At 42.9% G+C, this 26,289-nt stretch overlaps 1 protein-coding gene across 16 annotated transcripts in view; it reads right to left on the bottom strand.

Moving 5' to 3' along the window:
• LOC120959188 (neural-cadherin) overlaps nucleotides 1-26,289 on the bottom strand; it is a 258,035-nt gene that overhangs the window by 170,026 nt on the left and 61,720 nt on the right. For 12 of the 16 annotated variants that reach the window (XM_049609863.1, XM_049609874.1, XM_049609870.1 and 9 more), the window contains exons 3-9: nucleotides 20,929-20,940; nucleotides 20,402-20,840; nucleotides 20,054-20,270; nucleotides 19,173-19,958; nucleotides 18,866-19,099; nucleotides 18,592-18,783; nucleotides 11,458-11,648 (exon numbers count right to left, since the gene is read on the bottom strand). In XM_049609863.1, coding sequence (XP_049465820.1) covers nucleotides 11,458-11,648; nucleotides 18,592-18,783; nucleotides 18,866-19,099; nucleotides 19,173-19,958; nucleotides 20,054-20,270; nucleotides 20,402-20,840; nucleotides 20,929-20,940 — 2,071 coding nt within the window. Of the gene's footprint in view, nucleotides 1-11,457; nucleotides 11,649-14,053; nucleotides 14,245-18,591; nucleotides 18,784-18,865; nucleotides 19,100-19,172; nucleotides 19,959-20,053; nucleotides 20,271-20,401; nucleotides 20,841-20,928; nucleotides 20,941-26,289 lie in introns of all 16 variants that reach the window. The other 4 variants (XM_049609875.1, XM_049609862.1, XM_049609871.1 and 1 more) reach the window with 1 other exon arrangement.

Genomic DNA, 26,289 nt, shown 5'->3' with positions numbered 1-26,289 from the left:
TATATTTTATAAATAATATAATCTAATACAAATAATATAGATATAAAAGCATTAATGTAACTACCGTTGATCGTTATCTTTTTAAAACTATTCAATTTCCTCCTAAAATCAGCTTTTGAATGCAGTCGGCGATGATGTTGTTTTTTTTTACAAAACATGTTAAACCAAACAAACGATGATAAGCTTTGCTGTTGATGGAAAAATGCTTACACTTGAGTGCTAACCATCGCTAAGGTTAAGTAAAAAAAAAATCCTTTGCACAATCTGTGCATCGCACCGTCGTGTTAATACAACCCAATGAAAGCTAACCTCGGTGACAAAGCCAACACTAAGCTGGACCCTTTAAGATAGGGGTTTATATACGACCGTTCGACGCTCACACAATAAGCAGCAACTCTGCTGCGGGAAGAACAGGGACAAAACAGGGAATGTATCCGCCAGCATTTTAACAAAAATATACACAATTTAAAAAAAAAAAAAAACCTTTGAATTTTCCTCACACCGCCCGTTTGTGTACAAGTAAGTTTTTTCTCGCCTTTCGTGACAAAGGAAGCGGGAGGCAAAACATCGGAAACCCAGACGCTGCGTCTGTCTCAGGACAACCATGTCGTCGCCACCCATCATGTGACGTGTAAAATGCAAACGAGACGAGTGGTGATGAGAAAGAATAGCCAAATGTGGGCGACAAGAAAAGCCCGAGCAGCAACACAAAACCATACGAAACGATTCCTCCTTTTCCTGTATAAATAATAATGATCAGGGAAGGATGAAAAAGAAGGAACCAGCAGGCACACGGGATGAAACACACGGTGAACAAACGTGTAAAAAAATGGCTTGCACGAAAGACACTCTTGCCGTTTACTTTACCGTCGTACAGCCTACATATGCTGCCGCTGCGGAGATAAAGCCAATCGTCCCCACATTCCCCCGGATGAGATTTACTTACAAACTTTCCATTATGTTCATTCCGTAGCTCTGCATATTCCGCCAGAAAGGGTGAATGGGGGCTTTTTATTTTTGCTAAAGGAGTTTGTTGCCGCACAAAAAAGGACCGCGCGCATTTTGAAACAGGAGAACTAGAGGGAAGCAAATTCACAGAGCCGACATCCTTCGTGAGGGAAAAAAATGCAAACACTCACACAAACGTATATTTTATAGCGGAGGTGATTCTTTCAATTTAATACAACACACACACACACATCCAAATACATAAATACAACATTTTACAAGAAAATTTTAAGCAGCGAAATAAAGTTCCAGTGTTTGTATGCGCCCAGCACGCGACCAAAAAGTTTGGTCAACAAAAATTTTGCTCCGGGAAAGATTCTCTACACTTCTAGGAAGCTTCCATTTCGCTGCCCAGGCCAGGTTGGCTAGGCAGAGCAGTGAAAGAAACCCCTTGCTTATTTTCTACAACTTAATAGCCAAACCTAGGGCTGAGCATTTTGGAACAGTATTTTCCAAGAAACAAATCCGGCCACATTCAACGGATACACAAGGGTGGCGGATTTTGGTGAAAGTGAATAGAAAACTTCCTAGCATGGGGTTTATCCAACTCGCCCTTCTCTCCCTTTCTGTAAAATGAGTAAAAATGGAATCCATGCAACCCTTTCTTCCTTCTTATGAATTATTCAACCGTACAACAGGCACTGCCGCACAGCGAAAGTTGCGATGCGCGACAACCTTTACAACAACATGTTGATTCCGAAATCCCTTCTTTTGCACTGTTGCGTTGTGTGGAGTGTGTGTGTTTGTGTCAAGGATTTGTCCTTGAAAATTGCCCCGTTACATTAGATTTCGCTAAAAAACGTTCGAGACACTTTTTCTACTTCGAACCAGACACCTACAGTCGCCATCATTTTACGATCACAAGACAAGTAGTTGCAAACTGCTGCTGCTGCTCCTGCTGCAGCAGCAAAAGTACAGTTTACCGAATGGACAGATGGGTTCTTGTATCGCAATGATGTGAAAATCATGAACCACTTGGCTGTTATGTTGGGTGACTTTTTTTTCTCTCGCCCATTCTGGTTGGCAACTTCTATCCAACTCGCAGACTATTCGTACGGTTGTGTAAGATAATCTAGGGGACTGTGTCTGCGTTCGTGTGTGTGTGTGTCGTTGTCATGCACAAGCATTTGCGGGGATAATTGAATTTTTAAACTTTTGCCAACCACAACCCACACACACAAAACTCTCCGCCAGCGGTTGTTGGTACCGGAAAAAATATACATTAATCAAAAGTTGTCCTAGCAAAACACACTGACCCTTGCGATAGCCACCAACACCCATCTTCTTCACTTGTTCGGTTGGCCATGGACCTGATGCGCGGTCAGTCAGAAGGGATAAGCGAACATCCGTGAGGAAAACTTCAGCACATTTTCTCTCCCATCTTTGATTTGCTCTGATTTAAACTTTGTTAAACTAGAACCACTAACACAAAGCCAGATGCTTCTCAAAAAAAGGCTCAGCAATTCATAAAAGGCGCAATTGACATGGGTCAGTAGGGCGACCGTGTCGGATAGGACCGAATGTTTATTAATTGTTATTTTACTCCACGTCGTACCATGGCCGGTGACAGTTTTAGATCATGTTTTGTGTAATTGTTGCATAATGTTCGCGAAATTCGCCTTTTCCAATCGAAAGTTCAGGCTCGCGGTCACAAAAAAACTCCTTTATGATGACAACCATAACAAAAAATAACAAGAATTACACAATGTCACTGAAAGTGAGCGAAATATTAACCGTGCCCTGAAATGAGCGAATTGGACGGGCATAAAATAAGACTGAAAGTGGCACAGACCGGCAGCAGTCTGAACCGAACGCGAATCATAAAATGTATATCCCCCCTATACCTTCCGTTCCCCAGACCCACCGTTCATACACAAGCGCGCGGGAGCAACAAAAGGTCAGAAACTTTTGCAATAAATATCCGATTTATATTTATCTCCTTCTGGTCGGCGGAGAAAATGCTTCCTACTGTGCTGGTGGAGGGGGGTTTGGGAAAAAGAAGCCACGACAAACTTGCAATGCTGCGACTGGCAGGCATGTACGCGCGCATTTCCTTGGTTTTCTGAGACACACACACACACATACACCTAATTTGTAATATATTTAGCTTTAGCCGTTCGTATCCAAAACCTCGGCAAAATTGAGACGAAGAGAAATGATACCTTAGGCTTCATGCGGTCATCGAACACAACACAGCACTCGATGTTTGATGTTTAATGGGATACACGATACTGGGATCCAATTGGGAAGGGATCGATCTTGAACCTTACCCACCGTTTGCCGAACGATTTTTTATGTCTTTCACTTGGGATGGGGTGAAAATCGAGGACCTTCCATCATTTGGTCGTAGCTTGGAACGGGGACGGGGTGCGCGGAGAGGACCCGAGTTCGGTAAATATTTTACTACTAGCAATAAAACAAAATCCGAAACAATACTCCAACGTGGGCGTTTCATCATAGAGAAAGCTTTCGCGCCCTTTCGCTTCCCATTTTGTTTGGGGTGCAGATGAACGGAAGGGGCGAATATACCAAATAGAACCTTTTTTTATATTGGGATTATTTCTTTATCATTCTCTTTCAACCCTTGCTGTGGATGCACGGGAGAAGATGCCCACAATGGAGAAGGTTCACCTTTACCTGGAGTTATGGATTTTCCGGTCAGTTCGCATTAACGATCCCCTCCTTCCCGCAGCAAGGATAAAGAAAGTGCAGAGATACGGAGTAAAAATCGCAAACGATACACTCGTACACTTGTTGATACACAAAAATAGCCTTTCCACTCGTCCCAGCAACACTTGTTTCAGTGAATCTTTTAGAAGATTTTTTTTTGGAAGACGCACCTTGTGTCTTGGGTTCATCTTTTACGAGGGAAAGAAGAACATGATTTCTCCCCGTCCCATCCCGCCCATCGCAGGCGCAGTAAATTTCAAGGTGAAAAAGAACCAGCACCACACCACCACCATCTTCACCAACACTGAAATGAAATCAGTTCCGGCAGCGTCCTACTGTCGCTTCCAGGTATGGGCTCGTACTCTCCCCGAGATTGTCGGAGGGCTGTCGAAAACGGGAAGCAACATAACTTCCCATTACTCACGCAACCGTTGGGCGTTGTGATTGTAGCGAAAACCTTGTACGAAAAACATCCAACATTACGTGCAATGCATCTTGCCGTACCATCTTCTGCGAGGCTTATCAAGGACAACACGTATATACACACACACACACACACTTCATGAATTATCGTTTACATCTCTCGTAACTTCCCAATTACTTTGTCCTTTGCCCTGTACCTCGTTCCATCTCTTTCTTTCTCGCACTTTCATTCACTGGCAGGACAATCTCGGAACATCACTTCCAGCATTTGCTTCCGGTCGTTTGCTTTCGATTGGGCTATTTCGAACGAGCAATATTAAAAACGGGCGCTGGACCTGCGCTGGGAGCAACAACAACAACAACAAACATACCCCGTGGGAAGCAGGAATTTTATCGGTATGTTTATGACAGCATAAAGTGAATCGCGCCGTCGGGGAATGTATGTGCGTGTGTGTGTGCTGAAATAGCGAAAAAAAGCTGCGGGTCGTTGTGTCTTTCCTTAATAAACCCTCATGCTGGAGAGCGAGAGAGGGGATGATCAAATCATATTCAACCAAACGTGCATAATTCCCCATTTTTGTCTTTCGAATGTGTGTGTTTTTTTTTATTCTCATCTTAATCAGGATACGAGGTTTCCTCGTTTGTCTCTTTTTGGAGTGTTTGAATTGTCGTGTTTTCCCCGAGGCAACAAACAGACATCCCTCAGGGATGAATACACCATCATTATGCGTGTGTCGGTATCTGTGTGTGTATGTGGAGCTGATTATGATTGCTTGCAACTGTGAGGTGTCGTTGGGGAAAACATAATCAGTTTAACATTAACGAGAGGATGTTCTCGTTACAGCTTAATGTATTGATTGTACCAAAGGAAGGCGACCTCATCCGTTATGATGGAAACCGCGGTGTGATTTTTATAACTAATTCTTATTATTATTTAATTGAATTCTTCAAAATCCAACCACCACTTATTGTGGCAAATTCTTAGCCATGGTCTTTAGCTAAAATTATGAAATTTTCTAAAAAACGTGATAAGTAAGAATTTCTCATGAAACATCAAACAAAAATTGTGCATTTATACAAAACCAACAAGACTCCTGATTTGAATTGAAGTACAGGTAACGGTTCTAGGTAGAAAACAACAATTAACATCATTTACTACTCACCACTCCACCGCCTCAATCTGCTATTCCCAGAGAAAAAAAGGTCACAGATGAGACCGAGGAGAAATTATGTTTTATACGCTCCAAATGCAAATACACAGCCCCTCATCTATCAACACCGAATTCAATTTCGGCTTCCGCTACCAAGAAAGCACAGGTGCGAAAATACAGTGCAAAAAGAGGATAACGGGAGAACTTGCAAGCGATAATTGAATGACGTCAGATTCATCGATAACCGCTTTTTAAACCCGTTTGATTCATTTTGTTGTTGTTGTTGTGTGGAGTACATCTGTCGAGCAGCTTGACGCGGTACACATTGCAATGCATGGATCACCCCCTTCTAGCCTCCCGTGCTCGACGACACCAATCGTAACGGATGAGCATGACGATGTGTAAAAGACCGGAGACGTATACTCGATACACGCTTCCCGTTTGCTGATAATGAATTTTCATTTTTCATCACCACAACACCGCATGACTCCCTCTCCCCACCCCCTTCCTCCTCACCAGGGAGGAAAACATTCGGTAGAATGAGGTACCGTGCACCGTTTGCCTGGAGTTGGTTAGCGTTGGTGTGATGGAATGGAAATGCTGTCGTAAGCACTGTGGTGAGCATTTAAAATATTATCGCCCATTCCGAATCCACGTTTCGTGCCTCTGTTACCTACATCACACACTCACACAGACAAACTAGTTGGTGGCATCGGAGTGGCAACCAACTTCGAAGTACCGTGTACAAGTACTAGCCTTTCGAGCTTTTACGTTCATCGCACTCAAGGATATCGTACAGCAATGTGTCCGGCAATGTGTGCACTGACGTAAACCTGGCAGCAGTACCCGCAAACACACACACACACGTCCTTATCGATGTGGGCTTTCCGGCACGATGATAACCACGCGCACTCGTCCCGGATAAACAGTGCACACCACTGTCCGTACTCTCTCCGTTTTTTTTGTTTTGTTTTACCCATGCTGAAGTTGAATGGAACAGAACAAACCGGAACAAATACAAAATGCAGCGGAGTGCAGGAACTGGCTGCCACTATCCATCCCGGACCCCTTCAAACAGGACAGCAGATACAGCCGTCGTCTGGCAAAGACAACACATCGCGACGGAAACAGGAAGCAAATACCGCACGCCGAACCATTTGCGATCGTACAGGAAATCCTTCAACATTCGCTCGCATTCTTCACTATAGGCTGGCGCATATCTCGCACGGGACTTTGCACGCTCCGTCGCTTACTCCCGTTACTGCGGTTACACAATGCTTGTTACATTGGTAAAGGAGGTGTAAATAGCAGCGTGCCAGCCGCGTCCCCTATCGTTCGCTTTCTCTCTCCAGAGACACAGATGGTTTGCAACGATATGGGAAGGACACGGGTAAGCTTCTAGCAAACCAGCTGCGGATGAGGTTTCCGGATGACTTGCTGCAGGCCGAGAAAAATAACCATCATCAAAAAGAAGCGGAACGCGAACAAAAAACTCTTTTGCTATAGAGACAAGAGATTTGGAGCCCTTTAGCAACGCTCTTTGGCTCGCTTCCGCTTCCTATCTGAAGAGGAGTTCGGAGTTCTCTATCGTCCCACCGTGCATCGTGCTGCTGTGCTTGCGACTAGCAAACATCCAATGGCGGAACAGGCGTGTTACGGGAGAAAGACACAACTGGAAGGCGGTGCGGGAGCTGGGAAGAGTTAACATACATGCACACGAGCTACACGCGACCGGTAATGCGCGTTCCATCTTAAACAACGTAATTACAGTTTCACCTAATCGCTCACTAATCCGGCGTACTGGGAGCGGGCTGGGGTGGTGCTGGTATAAAATCCATTTCAATTTAAGCACGATGGCACGGTAAAACATGCTCGCGTGCGTGCGTGCGGGTGTGTAAAATAGGGATGAAGCTCATTTCAGGGCACAGGGAAAAACAACCCGATTCCCGGTATGCGCCAGAGTGCGTAGGGCTTTAACGCTATTATTTAAGCTTGCTGCTGCCTGATCGAAATCACACACTAAAGTTGTCTATTTTAAACTTTGTGCTAGAATTACATCGTGCCTTTGTAGTAAAGGGGATATAAGCCCTTGGATTGGAAAAGTAGGAAATATCATCGTAATAGTAATGCTTTTCCACTTTTACCAATGGTGTGTATGCGACAATTTGGACAAAAATACATTTCTGATTATGGAATTATGTTACTGCATCCTACATCTAGCCCAAAGGTATTTGTTTTTAAAATTCCAAACCTAACTTAATGTACCTTGTTCAAAGAAGGCACATATTTTATTTAACTCTCATTCAGTGTTCAAACCCTCACGATGGAGTGTAGTACCAACAAATAACTGTTCATAAAACATACATATTTCAAACAATCTACTACCCTCGAAGGCGTGAGGAGGATCACAATCACCATAATCGGTTGCCCGGGACCGAAACACGAAATATGCTTCCCATTCCCTAAATGAAAATCCCGCGTACCCCACGTGGGAAACGGCTTTGTGCAAGAATTACTTGCGATAACAAGCGAAAAACTGATGCAAACAAAACCGAGCCCAACAAAAAAAAAAGAAGAATATGCCAACCAACCGGATCGTTGGGTTTAGCCGGGTGTGTGTGTGTGTGTGTGTGTGTATGTGTGTTTTTTTTTAAATATTTTAGCTGATAATGCCAGACAGCGGATCATCACTGTTGGACATGGTTTTGCCACTACCGCTAAGTACGGAGCTGTATGTGTGTGTATGTGTTTTTGTGTTTATGTGCCTGTGAGCGTGTACGCGTGTTGATGAGGACGCGCCCTGATCCCTAAGGATCATCAAATGAGACACAAACACAACACGCGCTCGCCGCTAGTTGGGTCAGCACATCCCCGAAGCTAAAGAGCGACCAGAAATGGCCGCAGCCACGCGTGACATTTAGAACGGCGAAACGAGGCCCGCGCCGTACTACGCCGTGTGGACGTAGGTGGAGTAGCGTGAGAATGTTATTTCTAGCTTGAAATATTCAAAAGCTTTTTCCGGAAAGCCCCAACGGCTAAATGGCTGTGTGTGAGAGAGAAAAAGAAGGGGAAAGCGGGAGAAAGTGGGCATGGTAGCAAGCTTCTTCGGAGGAGCATGACCGGAGGGTGTGTATTTTTTATCAAACAAAATGACGTCCCTTTTTTATGTCCGTTCACTTCAAGTGGCCGCTACGTGTGCGTTTTTCTGTGTGTATGACTGACGCTGTGGTGTTTTGTTTTGCTTCGAGATTTTGGTTCTGTTTTGCTAACCCCAAGGAAAGCAGGAAAAGGGAGAGTAAAAAAGCATTCGCATGAGAAATGTATGGATGTGTTCTTTTTTGACCGACATTCCCTGCTCTGTATCCTCAAAAGCTGACCAAGCACCAAGTGTTAACCCCTACCAGAGAGCCCTAAACTTTTGGACACATGTAAGCGTGTTTTTTATCATTTTTTTTTGTAGTTAGTGGGCTGTGTAAAACAGACACAAAAACACACACGCGCAAGTGAAGGAAATGGTGGGAGAAGGGTGGCAATGTCGTTTTTTGGTCCGCCTCAAATTTTCATCTAGCCAGAAGACGGGGAGCGAAAATGAGACACAAACCAAAGCAGTGCCGGTATATTATTTGGCCGGCAGCACATTGTGCATGCAACGCACGGAATGAAATCCCCTAAAAATAAAAAAAAGAAAGAAAGAAAACCAGCATTCAGCCCCATCCCTACCAACCACTAAATGTTGCGCAGCACACGGTGGGTCAATCCTTGGGACAATATTTCCGCTGTGGTTATTCCTGTGTTGTTAACCTTAGCATGAGGTTTGATCATGGTTTCTCCACCCGGCGAAACAACACACACCCGCCCGGTGGGGGACCCGGAAAGCGTTGGGACAGAAAAATAATTAATTTCCTTATTACCAGCTGCGCTTCCCTGCTCGCGTCTGCGTTTGTGAGGTTGTGTGTGAGTGTGTGTGTGTGTGTGTGTGTGTGTGTGTGTGTGTGTGTGTGTGTGTGTGTGTGTGTGTGTGTGTGTGTGTGTGTGTTGAAAAAAGTAAAGAGAAGATAAAATAAAAAGAATCTCAAACGTGGTCAGCGAAACACTTCCTACATGTTTCGCCACACACCATACAACACAACGTTGTGTAGTGTGCTCTCGCTACAGAAATACCATTTGGAGTCTTTAAGCAAAAAAATATACACACTTAGAAGTGTACTGGACTAGTTAACCACCCCGTAACTAACTCATCCTCCAAAGCACGAACAAACAATGAACGCTTTCAACTTCCACGGATACCTTTTTTATTTTTTAGACACATGCTTCTTCCGTTCCGAATTTCGTTCTCATTTGTATGATCAAACCATCTCACACATATCAACCTTTTTTTTAATGTGTGCAGAAAGGCGTGCTGAGTAAACCCCTTCACCGGACTCCACTGCGCGATAAACGAGCAGTAATTTATGGCACTAAATAATTCATAATGTACTACCGGCCAAAAGGGGATGGCCAGCAACAGCAACGATCAAGACGGGGCTCAACACGAGTGTGCTGTGTTAGTATCTGGTGATCAGTGCGGCGCATTTTGCGTTTAACGTTATGCCAACGTTATACCGACACGCTGAAACAAGACAAACAAACCCTGCTCCCTCGTGGCTTGATTTTAAAACGGATATCAATTAGCTAAATATGCTCTTGCCATCGTTGCGCCGCCTTGCACGATGCACAAACAGCGGAGGCAACTTGTGTTCGACCACACGTGTAACACGAGAGCGGCAGTGAATGATGCAAAAAAAAGGACGAGTGTATGGAGAACGGTAATGATGCTAATGGAAAGTTAATTAACTTTCTATCTGAGCTATCCCGATTCTATGCCGGGAGGCTTCATTTAGTCGAATGCTCAAGCACGATTTAACATACATCCGATCGATTACTACCATGTGCAGAGTGGTGAAAACAATGTTTTCCAGCAATTCGCAAACGAGGCCGTACCGTTTTTATCAAGCACAATAATCGGCCCTCGATTGCAGTGAATCCGATACACCCATTAAATACTCATCTTACATTCCGAGCTATTGTGGAATGCAAAAGCAATAGCACAGTAGCAGGAAGGAAACTAATCAAACACACAATCCTGGAATCTGGTACACCTCGTTCGATACCGAGCGGTTTCATTTAGCTATTTCGTCTTCCTAGGAAAGGAACGAGGCAAACATTCCACTCCAGCGACTGGAATGGGACAAGGGTGGAGGAAATTCGAAATTGTCCCCATAGCATAATTAGGCATGATTTTCATCCAAACAATTGGCAAACCGGAAGTGGGGTGCCATCCGCCCAACATGAAAGCATGTGCATACTGATCGAGTGTGCTTCTTTTCTATTCGCGTGGACGAATCGTAATGCGAAACGCCAAATACATTTCCTCCGTACCGTGGCCTCGTCGCTATTTGCAATACATGGGTCACGATAGATATGTCCTATTTCATATTGATGAAATTCCACCGTAACTCCCTCTCTCGCTCTCTCTCTCAAATTGTACGTGCACAATCCTTCACAGTAGCGAAGATTGGCATTTGCATTAGAATCTTCTCCGGCGAATCGGGTTCAGTTGAAGAATTCAGTACAACGCATAATATGAAATTTTCGTCTAAAAAAGAGCATGCTCGCATAGCTTTATCGCAGTAAAGTAATACCTAGCATATTGCCTAATGCATAATTGAGCGACGCACCCATGGAGCAACTGCAGAAAATATAAATATTACATCATTTGACCGTTGGCCATGTCCTACATTTCCTACAATAAAGAATAACATAACGAATATAACACGGCAAATAGTAGGTTGCTTAGAAAGAGCTGGACATATCTTCAACTAGCAGTATGCAAAGCTTATCATCATCATCATGGCACCATCATCGTCATTCATCATTTGCAATATCGAGCTGTTTGAAAGGAAAGAAATGTTTCCTATTTTCTTGTTCTATACATTCACATAATTAAATTAAAATTCCCATCTTCATAACATCCTTTGCATGTACAAAATCACGTTTAAGCAACATTCATCCACTACTAGGCGTTTTGTGTTTAACTACGGCAAAATGCGGCAATTAAATGATAAATGAGGTTCGGTAAATTTACACAAATCAAAAGCAAATTTTCCTTGAAAAAAAAAACGAAACGAAAAGAAAACCGCGCATCCTGGCGCATCGAAACACAGACCTGGCTTTTATCGAGACAACCTTTCCACCGACAGGCATATTTTCTTTGACGTAAATCGGCCCGTAAACCGTATTGTCCCACACCGGCGGATTATTGGCCCGATCGACGACATCGATCTGCACCTCGACCGTACGCGACAGTGGGGGATATCCTTTGTCTTGTGCCATCGCTTCGAGTTTGTACGTTTCGCGCTATGAACGCGAACGAGTAATGGCAGTTTGTTTGTTTTTTTTTTTTTGTGCAGGATATTGTAAAAAGTTTTTTTTGAAGTTCGAAACAGATCGGACATCATTAGACAAAAAACAACATAGGTTTGTGTTTGCGTGAAGGGAGGATTGAGTATGTAAAGCGGGTGGGAATACCGTGATAGATTTATCCAAACGGTAATTGTGTGGTACAAAAATAGTATGCAGCGAAGTGCAAAGTTGAAACAAAAACAAAAATATCAACGCACAAAAAGTACAGCAATACAACACGGAATGGTGGGGGGAAAATATAGTGCCAAAATGCAAAAAAAATAACCGCAAAATTTAATGGCAAATGGCAAAAATGAGAAACAAAAACGTTATCGAACAAAAATGATATTTTACGCAACATTTGATCCGATCACAATGTGTTTATAAAGTTAAGTTTATGTATATGAACAACAACAAAATACCATTATTGAAAATGTACAGACGGTACAAAAAAAGACAGTGAAACAAAACAATACAAATGGCCGAGAAAAGAGCGCCATTAGTGCAACGCGTGTACGTGGTTTGAATGGGATGCAAAAAGAAAAAAAAAAGAAAACAATTGTCAAAATGCAAAATCATGTACACATCAATTGCATGAATTGAGTTGAATAATTTTACAAACGACAGGAATACAGTGAGGGTACAGTGAGGCGAGGCGAAGAACAGCGGTTGAACAAGAAAGATGAACACCAATCGTACGTATTCGATGTAACACAGAGCCGGTAAAGGGAAGAAAACACACATACAAAAACACATACAAAAATTTGATAGTACAAAAACGAGCGAAAAACGATTTTGATTTTGATATCCGCGTCGTATGTAACGTTGTTGAGCAATTTCATGTCGAGATCGTTGTCCGTGTTTTATTTCGAAGCAAAAATCCACCATCCACCGTCGCAAAAATCACGGGTGTGTGTGTTTTATTGTTGCAAAAAGAGAAAAAGAGAAAGAGAGAAAAAGAGAGAGAGAGAGAGAGAAAGAGCAAAAAACAAATTCGGTGATCAAAAATCAGTTCACTCTATTATGCCCATCCAGGTAGGATGGAGCCGCGTATGTTCCGTTGCATTGCTGTAGTTAGGGAGGGACAGGCAAGGGGATGATCGCTTTTATAGTTTTATTTTAGTTTTTTTGTTTTGTTTTGTTTGTTTTTTTTTTTGTAAGCGACAAAAATGGAAGGAATTATGGACTCATTCTGCCGCACAGGACGAACAAAATAGAACAAAAATCGTTCAGAATGGGTTACAAAATCTATTCACCGGAAAAATGATTGCATTCGATGTTCGCGGGCCGCGACGAAGAACAAACTGACAAAACACGTACCTGCTTTTCTTCTACGCACAACCAGAAAAATTGGATGGTTGTTTTTAATGGGTGATAAAAATCGATAATTTGTCCCAAAATTACATTTACCGTCGACTAATTAATTGCGGGAGCGAGAACGAACGAGAGAAAATCAGTTTAAACACAACAAAAAACCGTACTACAAAAAAGGGTAACATTTTGAGAATAATAAACACGTTGTCGCACAGCTGAACAGAGAGATATTATTTGGCTGTATGCGCTGTATCCGCCGTTCGTTGTGTTGTGTCGTACGTGTAAAACAAAAATGTAAAAATGTATCGAAATATGCAACAACAGGTGGTGAAAATGGTCTCGATTCGATCACACCGAGTGCAGCTCGGCGGACCGCCAGCCGGATGTTGTCGATGAGAGCTTCGCTGTTTATTCGCTTTTATACAATTTACTTATCATTTAGTATTATTAGCATATATAGTACAATGTAATGATATATAATATAAATATTTAAAGGTATATAGGATAGTAAATATATCTATAAATGCTATTTGAACCCGCTGCACAACACCGGTACGATTCGTGCAAAATGCTCTCATCAAAAATACGGGTCAAAAACATGTTGCACGAGCTCATTCCGTGTGTGCAACAGGATTCGGTTGGATGTTATTTCAAGCTAGCTTCAGTATATGCCTCGTGTTTGCTGGAGCTTCAAGACTATGCTCGGTATACACATTTTCCCCTCCAGCAAACTCGGGCGCAGGCGCGCGCACTCCCCATGTTCTAAAACGTGTTCTAAAAACGGTCGCTCTTAGAAACGCTTCAAAATGTGAGGAGTGCGCGTATTATGAACTGCATGTTACAAGCTTTAAGGGTTAGGAATGGTTTTAGTGGACATATTCGTACAATAACAGTGTGAGACAATTCATTACAAGAGGAGCTTAGTAGTTAGTAGTACAACAGTGCGGTGCAGCTTACGGAGCTAAGTTACTGGTGAGGTATATTTTTTGTTTTGTTTGGTTAAATCAACTATTCTGGCAGCAGCAGGAATCCTTTTGTATACCAACCTTGCTTTCACCGATGTGACTACCGTACCGACAGTGACATTTTCTCTAATGTGAATGGGGCCATATATAGTGCGATCCCAGATCGGTGGCTTATTGTTCCGATCGACCACATCGAGCTCTACGTCCACGTCGGCAGTGGACGGCGGGTCGCCTCTATCCGAGGCGTACACCTTCAGCCGGTACCGTTCACGCTGCCGGGATTATTCGCCACACAGAAAGGAAGGCAAACAGGGAATGCGACCCGCGAGTTGCATCCGAAAGATGGATGGATGTGATTTGTTTAGATCATTACAGTTCATCGTCGGGAACGTGTCAGTCAGTTTTTTGTATAGTTTTAGATATTTTTTTCGATTTTTTTTAAGTATTGGATATGTAATATAGGGTGTGAATGGGCGAGTTAACGTTTAAACCGGTTGGTGGTGTTCAAATTGTTTCAATTTGTACATTCAACCAAATAAACGCCAAACATCAAGCCGGGACGACACCGACAAATACGCCGAACAGCATACGACCAGAAAACCAAAGCAAACGGAATATGAAAATAAAAAAAGAAAGAAAAGAAAAACAACAAAAGAAAAGGGAAACATTTATTAATAAAAATAGAAAATAATACACACAAATATAATCAACACGGACAACACAACACAATAAATTATTACAGGTACAGGATTTTAGTATGAATAATTAGGTGATTTCTAATGACATTCAAAGCATATGACTAACTGGATTGATGAAATGGAAGTTCAAAAAGGGATGTTCGAAAAACATAAAGGTGAAGCTGTGTAACGGTAACTTAACGTGTCTCGGCTAAGCCGTTACTGAGCAGACGGAAACTGGCCTGATGAGCGTTACGCGTTATTGTGAGCGCCACCTACTGGTAGCTAGCCGAAATACAATGGGTGTATGTTTAATTTCGAGGATGTGCACATCAATTTAAGTAACATAAATTCAAATAGAGGTGACCAAAACAAAGAAGCAAAACCCATTATATAATGTAAAACACAAACAATTTTTGGTGTACAATTTTAATTGTACATTTTTAGGCTCAATCAATCTAAATATTTGTCAATGCCCTATTGTTCATACATCATACAATAGTTTGGCTACCACAGATCGTAATTCGTATATCATACGGGATGGTTTAGGAGTGCAGAGCATAGAAATTGTATTCAATTTAGAAAACGTTGCATAGGGGCTGGGTGTGATAGCTTAGTTACCAATGATGTGCCGGAAATGTAGTACAACACTACGTATTATACCCGGAGGGCATTTTATGCCGAATCGCAAGTTGCAGGTATTAGAGAACGGACATAGCGATACAAACTCTCACAGTGCTAAACAACATTATGGACTGACACTGACGCGTAGCTACTTACGGAGTAGCAACCCTGCAGCCCACCAGAGCGCGGGTTTACATACACAGCGCAGACCGAGATATCGCAATCGCAGAGTTATGAATTCGATTGTACACGAGGAAACGGGGAATATCCAGTTAATATTAATGGAAAAGAGAAAAGAAAATTATAAACATTCAGTATAAAAAAACTCATCGAACTAAGTACCATTTAACAGTGCAGTTCAAACATAAGATGTAAAGTTAAAACAAACTAAAGATGGTTAAAGAGAGTAATACAAAACAGTTGTTTGATCTTAACTTAAACCATTTAACACTTCACTTTCACCTTACTACTCAATAACAGAAAATAAGGTTTTAACATTCTTGAAGCAATTGCAGAAACATGGAGCAATTGGTGCAAATGCCTATTTGCTCCATCTTACCAGCAACATCGGTGTGACTGCAGTTTTATTCTTATCTTGCTTTACAGAGTACAAAGCAGTACAGATGAAAGAAACATAAAACAGGGAACTTTCATGCAAGGAGAGGCGTGATGGTGGTGATACAGGACGAACACAAATCAAGCATTCCAAAAGGATAACCAACCAAACCTGGGCTCAAAAACGCTTTCAAATCATAAGCAACCCCAAAATGGTTTTTAAAACGCATTGAAAATATAAAATCAAACAAAAAACACGGTAAGATCTACCAGAACCAAAGAGTCAAAAAGGTGATCGGTGGTATTACTTATGGTGGTCTGTAGTTGTGCGATGTTGTAATAAAATCACAGAAACATTGAACAAAAAGTGTAAAAGTGTTACTGTATCATTGAAGAAATTATGTTCAGTACACTTAATGCTATTCGTCTGATCACGAACTAAAAGCCAAAATCAAAACAAACAAGGGAAGAAAAATCCAATTTACTCATACAAAAAACTGAGACTGAGTAGATCGTTTCCGAAAAATTGGCGACACGAGTTTGGGCGAATGATCAAAAATTTGTTCACGTGGCGTGACATTTTTTCACGTAAAAAGGCATGTTTAAGGATTCCTCTTTCTTGCTTGTTCGCTCTCCCATATTAGCACATTGCGAAAATGTCACTTACAATATCATCTCTTTTCGTCTGTACTGGTAGTTTTATTTCTATATCGCTTATACCTTCTAGCAAAGTATGGGAATTAAAATCAAAATTTCAAAAAAACGTATTCCACAATACTGCTAGTAATGTATAAACCCGCTAAAATATGCAACTGTACCGTCACTGTTGATGTTCCCCTACATAGAGCAATAAGACTCCACTGAGATGTTTTAGGTAGGTTAGCTTTGATGAATCGTCCCTTTCGGGTGTTTTGTTTGCGTTGGAAGTGGTGCTAAAATATTTCAACAAAAAAACACCACCCATATCGTCCATCCGTTTGCCGTTTCACAACCGATGAAAAGTGGTACCAAAATATCAAAAATCTTTTTATTTTGTACGATTTTCTGGGCTGTGAACGGAGGGTACTAAAAACGATCGCTCCACAACGAGGAATTTAAAAGGGTACGAGATTTTATTATGTTTCCGGTACCGTTGAAAATTCACCGTTCGTAGAACAATTGAAATTAAACGCATACAAAAATTACCGAGTGTTCTTACAACCCATTTTCAAACACACAACAACTCAAGATTAATTGTGATGCACAACGGAAAACACGTACTGCGGAATACGGTGCCGTAGAGTGGTGCGTTGCTATCCACGCATTGGTGCGCGTGCTTCCAATCACACTAAACAATGCATATGCGTACAGAATTGTAGATATATACGAAATATTCATTTAGTTTGTGCACTCAAAATAAAGAAAATAGTAGCGCTAGTAGGTAGGTAGTTTGAGACACCAACAGAAAGCTAACATGTACTTCAGGTGCAGTGGAAACCATACAGCTAGATACTGGTGCAGAACGAGTTGTGGTACTTCTCCTCGTTACGGATTGTACCCGGTGCAGTTGACTGAAAGAACAGAATATTTGCAATCGGAAACACAATGTCTATAAAACAATAAATTCAATATTATGTTGCAAGACGAGATCGAGCCATCTTCATCCGTTGTGTTACGCTCGTCGAGACCGGAGCGTTTAGCTGAAGCTCACACGGGCGGCGGCAAGCAGATCGACCGGTATGCAGGAAGATGTCTGAATCTCATGGCAAACTGGCAACTGATAAAGTAACTGGTGCTGTAAAAAGTTCATACAAGCTTCCATCGGCAATTGAAAGCTTGCGTGTGCCGCTGAATCACAAATTACATTGGAAGGACAAGCGAATGGTAGATCTAAAACGGATTCATTGCATGCAATTCTGCTTTCTTCTAGGGTGTCAATTCTAGTCAATTCTAGGGTGTCGTTTTATTTCAATAGAAAACGAAAAATATAACAGCAATGTGATTATATGTTTTATCAATTTCAATTAAATTTACTATTCCTTTCCAAATCTATCATTCCTTTGTCCAGCATTTGATCAGTTTCTTATAAATATTTATATATAGAAGATATCGACACAATTTACAACATACAATCGTTATACCGGTAAAATAATAAACTTTGTCAAACAAAAAAACCATAAAATACGAAAAATACGGTGCAGTTTTACGAGAACCAAATCGTTCAAACGAAAACGATAACAAACAAACGGAAACAGGAACAAAACAAAAGGATGTATCATTAGCATCGCAGAAATTGCGAGAGAAATCATAACAAGTTTGGACTGAAATCTAATTATTTTCTCTCTTTCTCTCACTCCCCTGCTAAGTCACGTTAGGCACGACCCATTGATTGCCATAGTATACAGTAAGGGACAATCGTTACCGTATCGTTTTGTTTTGACAACATGTCACGGTTGCGACACAAGGGATCTTGGTATATAACTATCGTGTACTGCACATTTTCATAATTTATCTGCGGCAGCCATATTGAAAGCAAGACTTTGAAAGAAACAATCGACTGTACTCATCGCGATCATAGCTTTCGCTACTGTTCGATGCAATCTCTTTCCGGAGCTCACAAATGCACTGAGTATTTGCAACAAAATTTGCAAACTAAGTATCGTCTAATGTTTAGGATAACATTGAAGGAGGACAGGGACAGTGTAAACGGGAGTCGTGGGAAACTTGTAGGGCTATCGAATCATTCGATGTACGTGTACACTAATCGAATCAAAGAATACTTACATCCAGCGGCTTCTTCAACACAATCCAACCGGATTCCGGCTGAATTTCGAAATACTCCAAATCGTTGGGGCTGTGGGGTGCGCTTAAAGTGTACACGATGGCACCGTTGTTATCTGCATCTTCATCGGATGCGGACACGCGTAGAATGTTTGTACCGATGCTTGCATCTTGCTTTACGTTTTCAACGTATTTCTAAAAATTAAACGTGTGATAAAGATTATCAGTTATTTTCATTACAATTTCAGATAGGTGCGCGGTACCGAAGTTTTATTACCTGTCGATCGAACAGTGGTGGATTGTCGTTGACGTCCGTAATTTCGACCGTAAAGGAGCAGACACCTTCCAGGCTGGGTTCACCCTGATCGGTGGCTTTCACCGTGACGGAAACAAACTTGCCATCGTCACCTTCACGATCAAACACCTTGTTCGTGGACACCTCGCCCGTTTCTTCGTCCACGGTAAACTTGGTACCCTTCTGATTTGGCTGCTGCACTATCGAGTATTTCACCTGCAAAGCGTGATTATGATCGGTGATCAGTTAGCGTCGTAAGGATAAACAGTACCGTAACCATCATTCCTACCTGTCCGTTCACACCCTTATCCTCGTCGGTGGCCTGCACCTTTATGACGGGGCTCCCGTTCGGCGCACCTTCCTCCACCTTCGGGTAGTACGTGCCGCAATCCTTAAACACCGGCTTGTTGTCGTTCACATCGGTGATGAACACAACGACAACAGCTGTAGATGTATGAATCGTCGCGTCACCGTTGACGCAGCACGACCCATCATCCATAGCTGTCACATTCAATTCATACTTGTCCCGATCGAGCGAGATCGCCTTGCTGTGCAGCCGAATGACCCCCGTGATTTCCTCGATCACGAACTGGCCGCTGCTCGTGCCGCCCCCGACAAACCCAAACCGCACATTGTCACCATCCTTGTCCGACGCGACCACCGTCGTCACGAGCGTGTTCGGGCCCGCGTTTTCGTCCACGTTCGGTGTGTACACCTGCTGGCTGAACTTTGGCTCCTCGTCGTTCTTGTTCTTGGTATACACACGCACGGTAGCCGTGCCAGTCTTGGCCGGTTCGCCCTTATCCTTCGCGGTCACGACAAACTCGTAGTACGCATTGTTGTTATCCGCGTCCAGCTGCTTGTTGTTCACGATGATGCCGTTCGAATCGACGGCAAAGTGGTCATCGGACACGAGATACTCGATCTCAGCATTTGCGCCCGAGTCCGAATCCATGGCTTTCACCTTCAAGATGCTCGTTCCGAGCGGAATGTCTTCATCGACGTTGTGTGCCTGGTAGTCGGGCAGCTCGAACTTGGGCGCATTGTCGTTTACGTCCGTAACGCGAATCGTTAGCTATGGGAAGACAGAACACAATCAATAGCATTATATGGTGCCCGCACGTGGTTTTAAGCACGTGGCCATTATTTCCAAGCCCGATTACAACTCACCTCTACCGAGGTGGAAAAACCACCCGAATCTTCCGTTGCGGTAACGACCAACGAGTAAACGTGCGGTTGACGTAGATCCTCAAAATCAAGCTCCTTCGCCAGCTTCACAATGCCCGACGTAGGTCCAATATTGAAGGTTCCAGCGCCCTGGCCTTGAGCTTTCAGCGTGTAACGAATCTCCCGATCGGCGAACGATTTTGCCTTCACGGAAATGATGCTGCACGAGAAAATGGGAAATTCGCAATGAGAGTTAGTGGAATGTGCACATTCCACAATCGGGCATTGCGCACGGTTCGATGAGCCCATGGGAAGCTTCTTTTCCTCCCCCGCACACCACACGGTACTTACTCTGAGTCCTTTTTCTGGTTTTCCGGAATTTCCGCCTCGTAGCTTGGCATGTAGAATTGGGGCGCCCGCTTGCCACCGACAATCGATAGCCGCTCCTCGGGCGTACTCTGGAACCGCCGGTCGTCCACCTTGCCGTTCTGGTCCTCCGCCTTCACGTACAGCACGTACTCCATGTCCAGCTGGAACAGGTCGGTACCGCGCGTCCGCACGACACCGGAACGCTCGTCCACCTCGAACCGACCGCCGGTACGGTCACGTACGATGAAGTAATGTATGTTGTGATCGGTATCGGGATCGCGTGCCTGCAGCGTGAACACGGGCGTGTTGGGTGGAGCATTCAGCTGTACTACCGCCTGCATCGGCAGCGGACGGTTGATAAAGTATGGCGGCTCATCGTTCACATCCTTCACGTGAATTATTACGCGCTGATTGTCGGTATCTATGTGTGGGAAGCAGACAGAAAAAGGTAATTAATGCTTCTATCGCATCGTTTCGGGAAACATAAAACGGCTTGGCTATATACTTACATTTTAGGCCAGCTGCCAATGGAATGATTGGTTCAATTCGCAAGACATGGAATGGAAGAAATGAAAATCATTCATTAATATCGACAAAAATATATTTAAAAAAAGTGTATTCCCACCACATACTACTAACGGCAAATTGTCGATTGAGTCATATAGCTCATACGACTTTTTTAAAGTGATTAGAATGAATACCACAATTACAATTCAATTTGCGAAAAAGACAAACAAAACCTGTTCTCGAAGTCCACTAGTATATGAGAGCAATCAAATTGGTTTAAATAGAATGAAAGCCTGATTATATTGAAAACAAATAATTGACTACTCTTATGTAAACACTGTCGTCACTCAGCTCCAGGGATTATTACCCGAGTGAATAATAATCCCTTTTTTACAAAACATACCTCCAGTCCCATCCATGAGCTGCAGTGAGAGCGTAAGCTTCTTCCCAATCAGTCCCAGAGATCGATAGCATATCAGAGACGGGCATGAAACGTAAATCAAATGAAATCCTCTTCCATTTTATCGTCATTTCAAGCGTCAGATATTTGCAATGCTGTCTGTATTTCTCTTCCCCACATCCGCGTCAAGCACGGCCTTGTACCAACCATGGGGCGATAGCAATCTCTTGCGAACCGGAGGCTTATGCAAGAGCACTCTCCACTCAAGGTCTAGGGGCTGCACCGAAGAAACGCTTTAGAGATTTCTGAGAAAATCTTTCACCCGTGGAGCGCACCTTCTCGGACGAAGCGCACCAAAAGCACCGCAACTTCGCAACTCATCTCCAATTCGAAAGTTAAGCTCACTGGGAAAAAAATGAAGAGCGCTCGAGAACTGCTGCACCCTGTCAGCCAACGTCAAAGTTGGAGAAGAAGTATGCTCGAGCGATGAGATTTACTTTTTGATAATTATCATCTAAATTGGGAAATGTGAATAGCGACAGAAGATTGAGATAGTTTGCACCGGTCGTTCTCCATTCCCACTGGATCGCAATCATCCGCCCAGCGTTCCGCCCAATTCTTTGAATGGAGAAAGTGATATAAAAAATACGGAAACCATTGGACCGCAATAAACTGCACCGAATAAACCCTAAAACAAAAGGTGTCAAAACTGCGTGACTTAAATACATGGTGCTCTCACACTGCTATGCCTTTGACGCACACGCGCCCTGGACCCACATTGTAAATTAATTCAATCATGTTGCGCCGTTGTGTTTTGTTTTACACCTGACCGATCACAGTGTGGATCCAGGAAGGAAATACACTGCACAACAGTCCATCAAACACTACCACCTCACCACCACGAGCATTGTTGTTTATGTTGTGTTTGTGTGCTCGCGGGAGGAATTACACTTTTTGTCATGTTTTCCTCATTCTCAGAGGCCTCGGTTCCACCCTTTATCACCTCGCACCCTCCCAAAAAAAAGCAAAGAAGCGTACACACATTTTCCCAACCTAGTTATTTTCAATCCGCCCAGAACGCTGGCGCTGAGAGGAACTGCGCTCAACTGGGACACAATCATTTCACGGGCAAGTGCCGTCCAGAGCCATCCCAATGTACGGCTATCTGCGGTGATAGATCTAATTTTGTACCGATGTTGCCACCTCTTTTTACCACCAGGCCGGCCGCCGGCTGGCTGGTCGAAACTATTACCACTTTTTGACCATTGGCTTTTCACGGCAATTTCCCACCACCACCACCACGTCGGCACATTTACACGGTCGGCTGTGGACTCACCGCAACGTCCAATCTCACGCCCTTTACTGCTGCTTGATGGCAGACCAGACACCGTTGGACACAGTGGAGACGACCACGACGGCTCCCTCCAACGCTTCAAGTAGCTTTATTTTTATCGTGTATTGTGGCGATAATTTTATTTCCTCTGATAAAATCTAATACCATTCCCATGGTAACTACTTGCACTGTATTTTCTTGAATAAAAAACAAACCCAACCAAATATTTTTGGGACGCTGCTGCCGTCTTGGGCCATCGTGACACCGTGAAACGGTTTATTGGAAGACTGACAATTTCGCAAAAGAAATGCGGGACAGCAGGTGCTCTACAGTAGCCAGGCAGTGATGAAGAGCTGTGAGCCAAATTTGAAATGACTCTAGCTTCCGGCCTTTGACACCGATGTTTTTGGACCATATTAAATGATTGAGCTCCGAACGACACATTATGGAGATGGAAGATGTACAGTGCTCTTAGATATTTTGGTGCAGTTATCTTAATAGACCTTTACGCAACGGTAACGGTTTGTTTTATAAGATACTCAAAACGCATAAGGCAGATAAACAATAAAAAGAAAAACGTTCATTGACATAAATGCATAACACCTTTAAGACCCCCAAACATGGAACATTCGTAATCACGAGCAGTTTTGGCTTATCGATCCTGTTCCATGAATGAACATCAGTTTGAAAGGGACCCTTTTTATCCCTTCCTGGATACTTCCTGTGCAGTGTTCGAATAGTTCAACACACACACATACAATGCACAATACACATCCAATGTATTATTTACGCTAAGCAAACTAACCGCCCACACGGGAGCATCTTCCCAGTGTGTCCTGCTAACAACATCAGTAACTGCCGTGTTATATATTCATGAACTGGATGAGACTTCATTTTAGATTACTGCGTATCGCTTTGACCCTACCGGAATGTATAGATGGAATACTTCTCTACTGACGAAACACTGTCGCTGGGGTAGTGGATGGGGTAACAACGAACTATTTGGCTAGAAGTTTGTAGCAGATGAACGTCCATTACAAGTATACTATCATCCCACGGCAGGAGAAAACTCTGTATCGATCTCCCATCGGAATTTTCCAAACGGTAGCAGCAAATATGTACCAAAGTAGAATCTTGGAAAGCTTTCATCCCTCATCGCTCAACTTGAGTTGTGCTTGAGCTGAACATTCTTGGTATCAGACAGAAGGCGGAATCAGAACTATTAAAAGTTAATTCTGCTACAAGGGATTTGTTATCTAATTCTTTAGCCAACTTTTCTTTCAATATCCTTATATGAGCCTAACTTATGTTTATCAATTCTTACTAAGGTCAGCAGAGATGAGACCGTTATTTTATACATTAATTTTATGTTCATTTGCTCTCGGCTTGAAGTTTTCTATTGGATGAGTAAAAAAATATATATGCTGCATTGGAAAACCATAACCTTGTAATACAAAGCAGCTACCCACTCTAGTCTATTTAAATACATACACCCACATCATGTCCTAATCATTTTCTAACCCATATAAAGAAAATAACCTCAAATGCCCATAAAGGACAGATTTATCTTACGCTTCAAATTATCTGCTTCCTTCAACATTATTTGCTTGACAAGAGATGATAGCATCTCAGAACTGAAGACAAACCCCCCCGCGCTGTAGGCGGCCTTGTTGCTATAGATGAAACTTATAAGAAATTTCGATGCGAAACAGACATAGGTGGGCTTAAAATTCAGTAAAAATTTATTGGACTCGTTCCAGCCAGCCCGTCCCGATAATAGACGAGCCCTAGAGCAGTCGAATGTAATCAAATTTAGCACTCGAATGAAATTACTTTCTACGGCGTCGAAATGAGCTAGCTGTTTTCGTTCGGCAAACAACAAATATCGATAGTATGTACTCGCTCAACTCATTTGCTTAACATATTTTGTGCATTGTGCTCTTTTGCAATGAACAATCAATTAGCAAACCTTCCTGTATACTGCCGTGGGTCTGTACAGTTTTTGCCTAAAATAATATGTTTACGATTCAGTGGTCCCACTCTGTGGGCTTTAAAATAGCGACTAATGCATATGTGTGCGTCTGCGACTGTCCAAAGCATGCACAAACTAAGCGGGTTGGTGAATTATTGGTGGGCTGGCAACATAACCCCTAACAACCACGCACACAGAACAGTCCTCTCTAATTAAATATTAGTGCTTTTCTCGCTGATGGGTTTAACCGCTTGAAATGCGTCGATGCGGGTGGTTTTCGGGACACCACAAAATCAACTCATCAAGGCTGTTTACCGCACACGAGGCAAGGGGACAAAACGCTAACGCACACGAGAACTGCATAAACATCCCACAAACACACAACGGTACAACCGTTCTTCAGTTTTTGATCATTAGCCAAAATAATAAACCAGCGAATACTTTATGGCGTAGTTAGAGAAGGACGAAATGGTTTAATGAAGCTTGCAAACATTTAATGTACCACGCGCACCCGGGAGCTTTTCATTCTTGTGCTGCTTTGGATTGGATGCTGAGGCCGTTTCTCGACTGATACACCACGCTTGCGTGTTTAGGTGAAAAATATCCATAAATCCTTCCTCCCCCAAAGAAAACGCATATACACATGCCAAAGATATACTTAATGAAATTGCAATTCTACCCTTGTACTGCGATGCCATATACACATCGTTCTACGGCTGATATTAATTTAATTTACTTCCTTCACACATGCGTGCACATCGAGAACGGCTTGGAACTCTTGCTACTTGTCCTAAGGGGTCCTCTGGGTTTCTTAAGCCGATCTTGTTCTGCTTAGTGCGATATATTGCCTCACAATTGGACATATTTCTTCATTTGCGTCCTTCGCTGCCACTGCTCGAACTACAACTGGGATCGAAGCATTCAAAACAATTGCACATAAAAAGGGATTAAAACCCTTCCCGAACGATTCCTTCGGTGGGACCAAACGGGAAGGTGGTCAGATGAAGGAAAATTCAATTCCCTCAAGACAGTCTTATAGCTTGTCTTGCTCGTTCTTCGTCATCGGTTCGTCGCATCAGAAATGATTCCAAGGGTAGAGAGTGCACTCATCTGATCGATCTCAAATACAAGACTTGAAAACAATTGAACAAGATAAGCCGACGAAATAAAAAAAAAAATAAGAGACATAAAATAAAGCATACACACACAAAGTTCGTCACCTAGCGCTAGCATAAAACGGAACAAAAGGCTGCTTCCGGCAACAAACTACGCCGGTACGATTGGAAAGCTAACGAACGAAGGGAAAAAAAAACTTTCTTCCATTGCATTATTCCCATTTGGTTTTTGCTCTTCTTTCGCCATGCTCCCTTTTCCGCTCTAGTTGGACACGGTGGCGTCTACCAGAGAATGGCAATATCAAATGCTTGTCTTTATCATAGTCCATCGTGCAAAAACGGCAATGATTCATCGAGTTTGGGGAAGACGACTCCTGCAAACATTGAACGTACCACCACAATCGAAGGGAATATGCTTTGTTCGCACCGGGAGAGCCTGGGAGGAAGCAGAAGCAGAGCAAAATTGTCTGGAATCGATTTTTCCGGCAAATTGTGACTCCTTGTGCTTTCCTTTCCCCTACTGAGCAACAGCACATCCATCTA

This window comes from Anopheles coluzzii, chromosome 3 (assembly GCF_943734685.1).
Source record: "Anopheles coluzzii chromosome 3, AcolN3, whole genome shotgun sequence".
In the NCBI taxonomy this organism is placed as follows: Eukaryota; Metazoa; Arthropoda; class Insecta; order Diptera; family Culicidae; genus Anopheles; species Anopheles coluzzii.
This window is presented reverse-complemented; position numbering and strand designations above follow the sequence as displayed.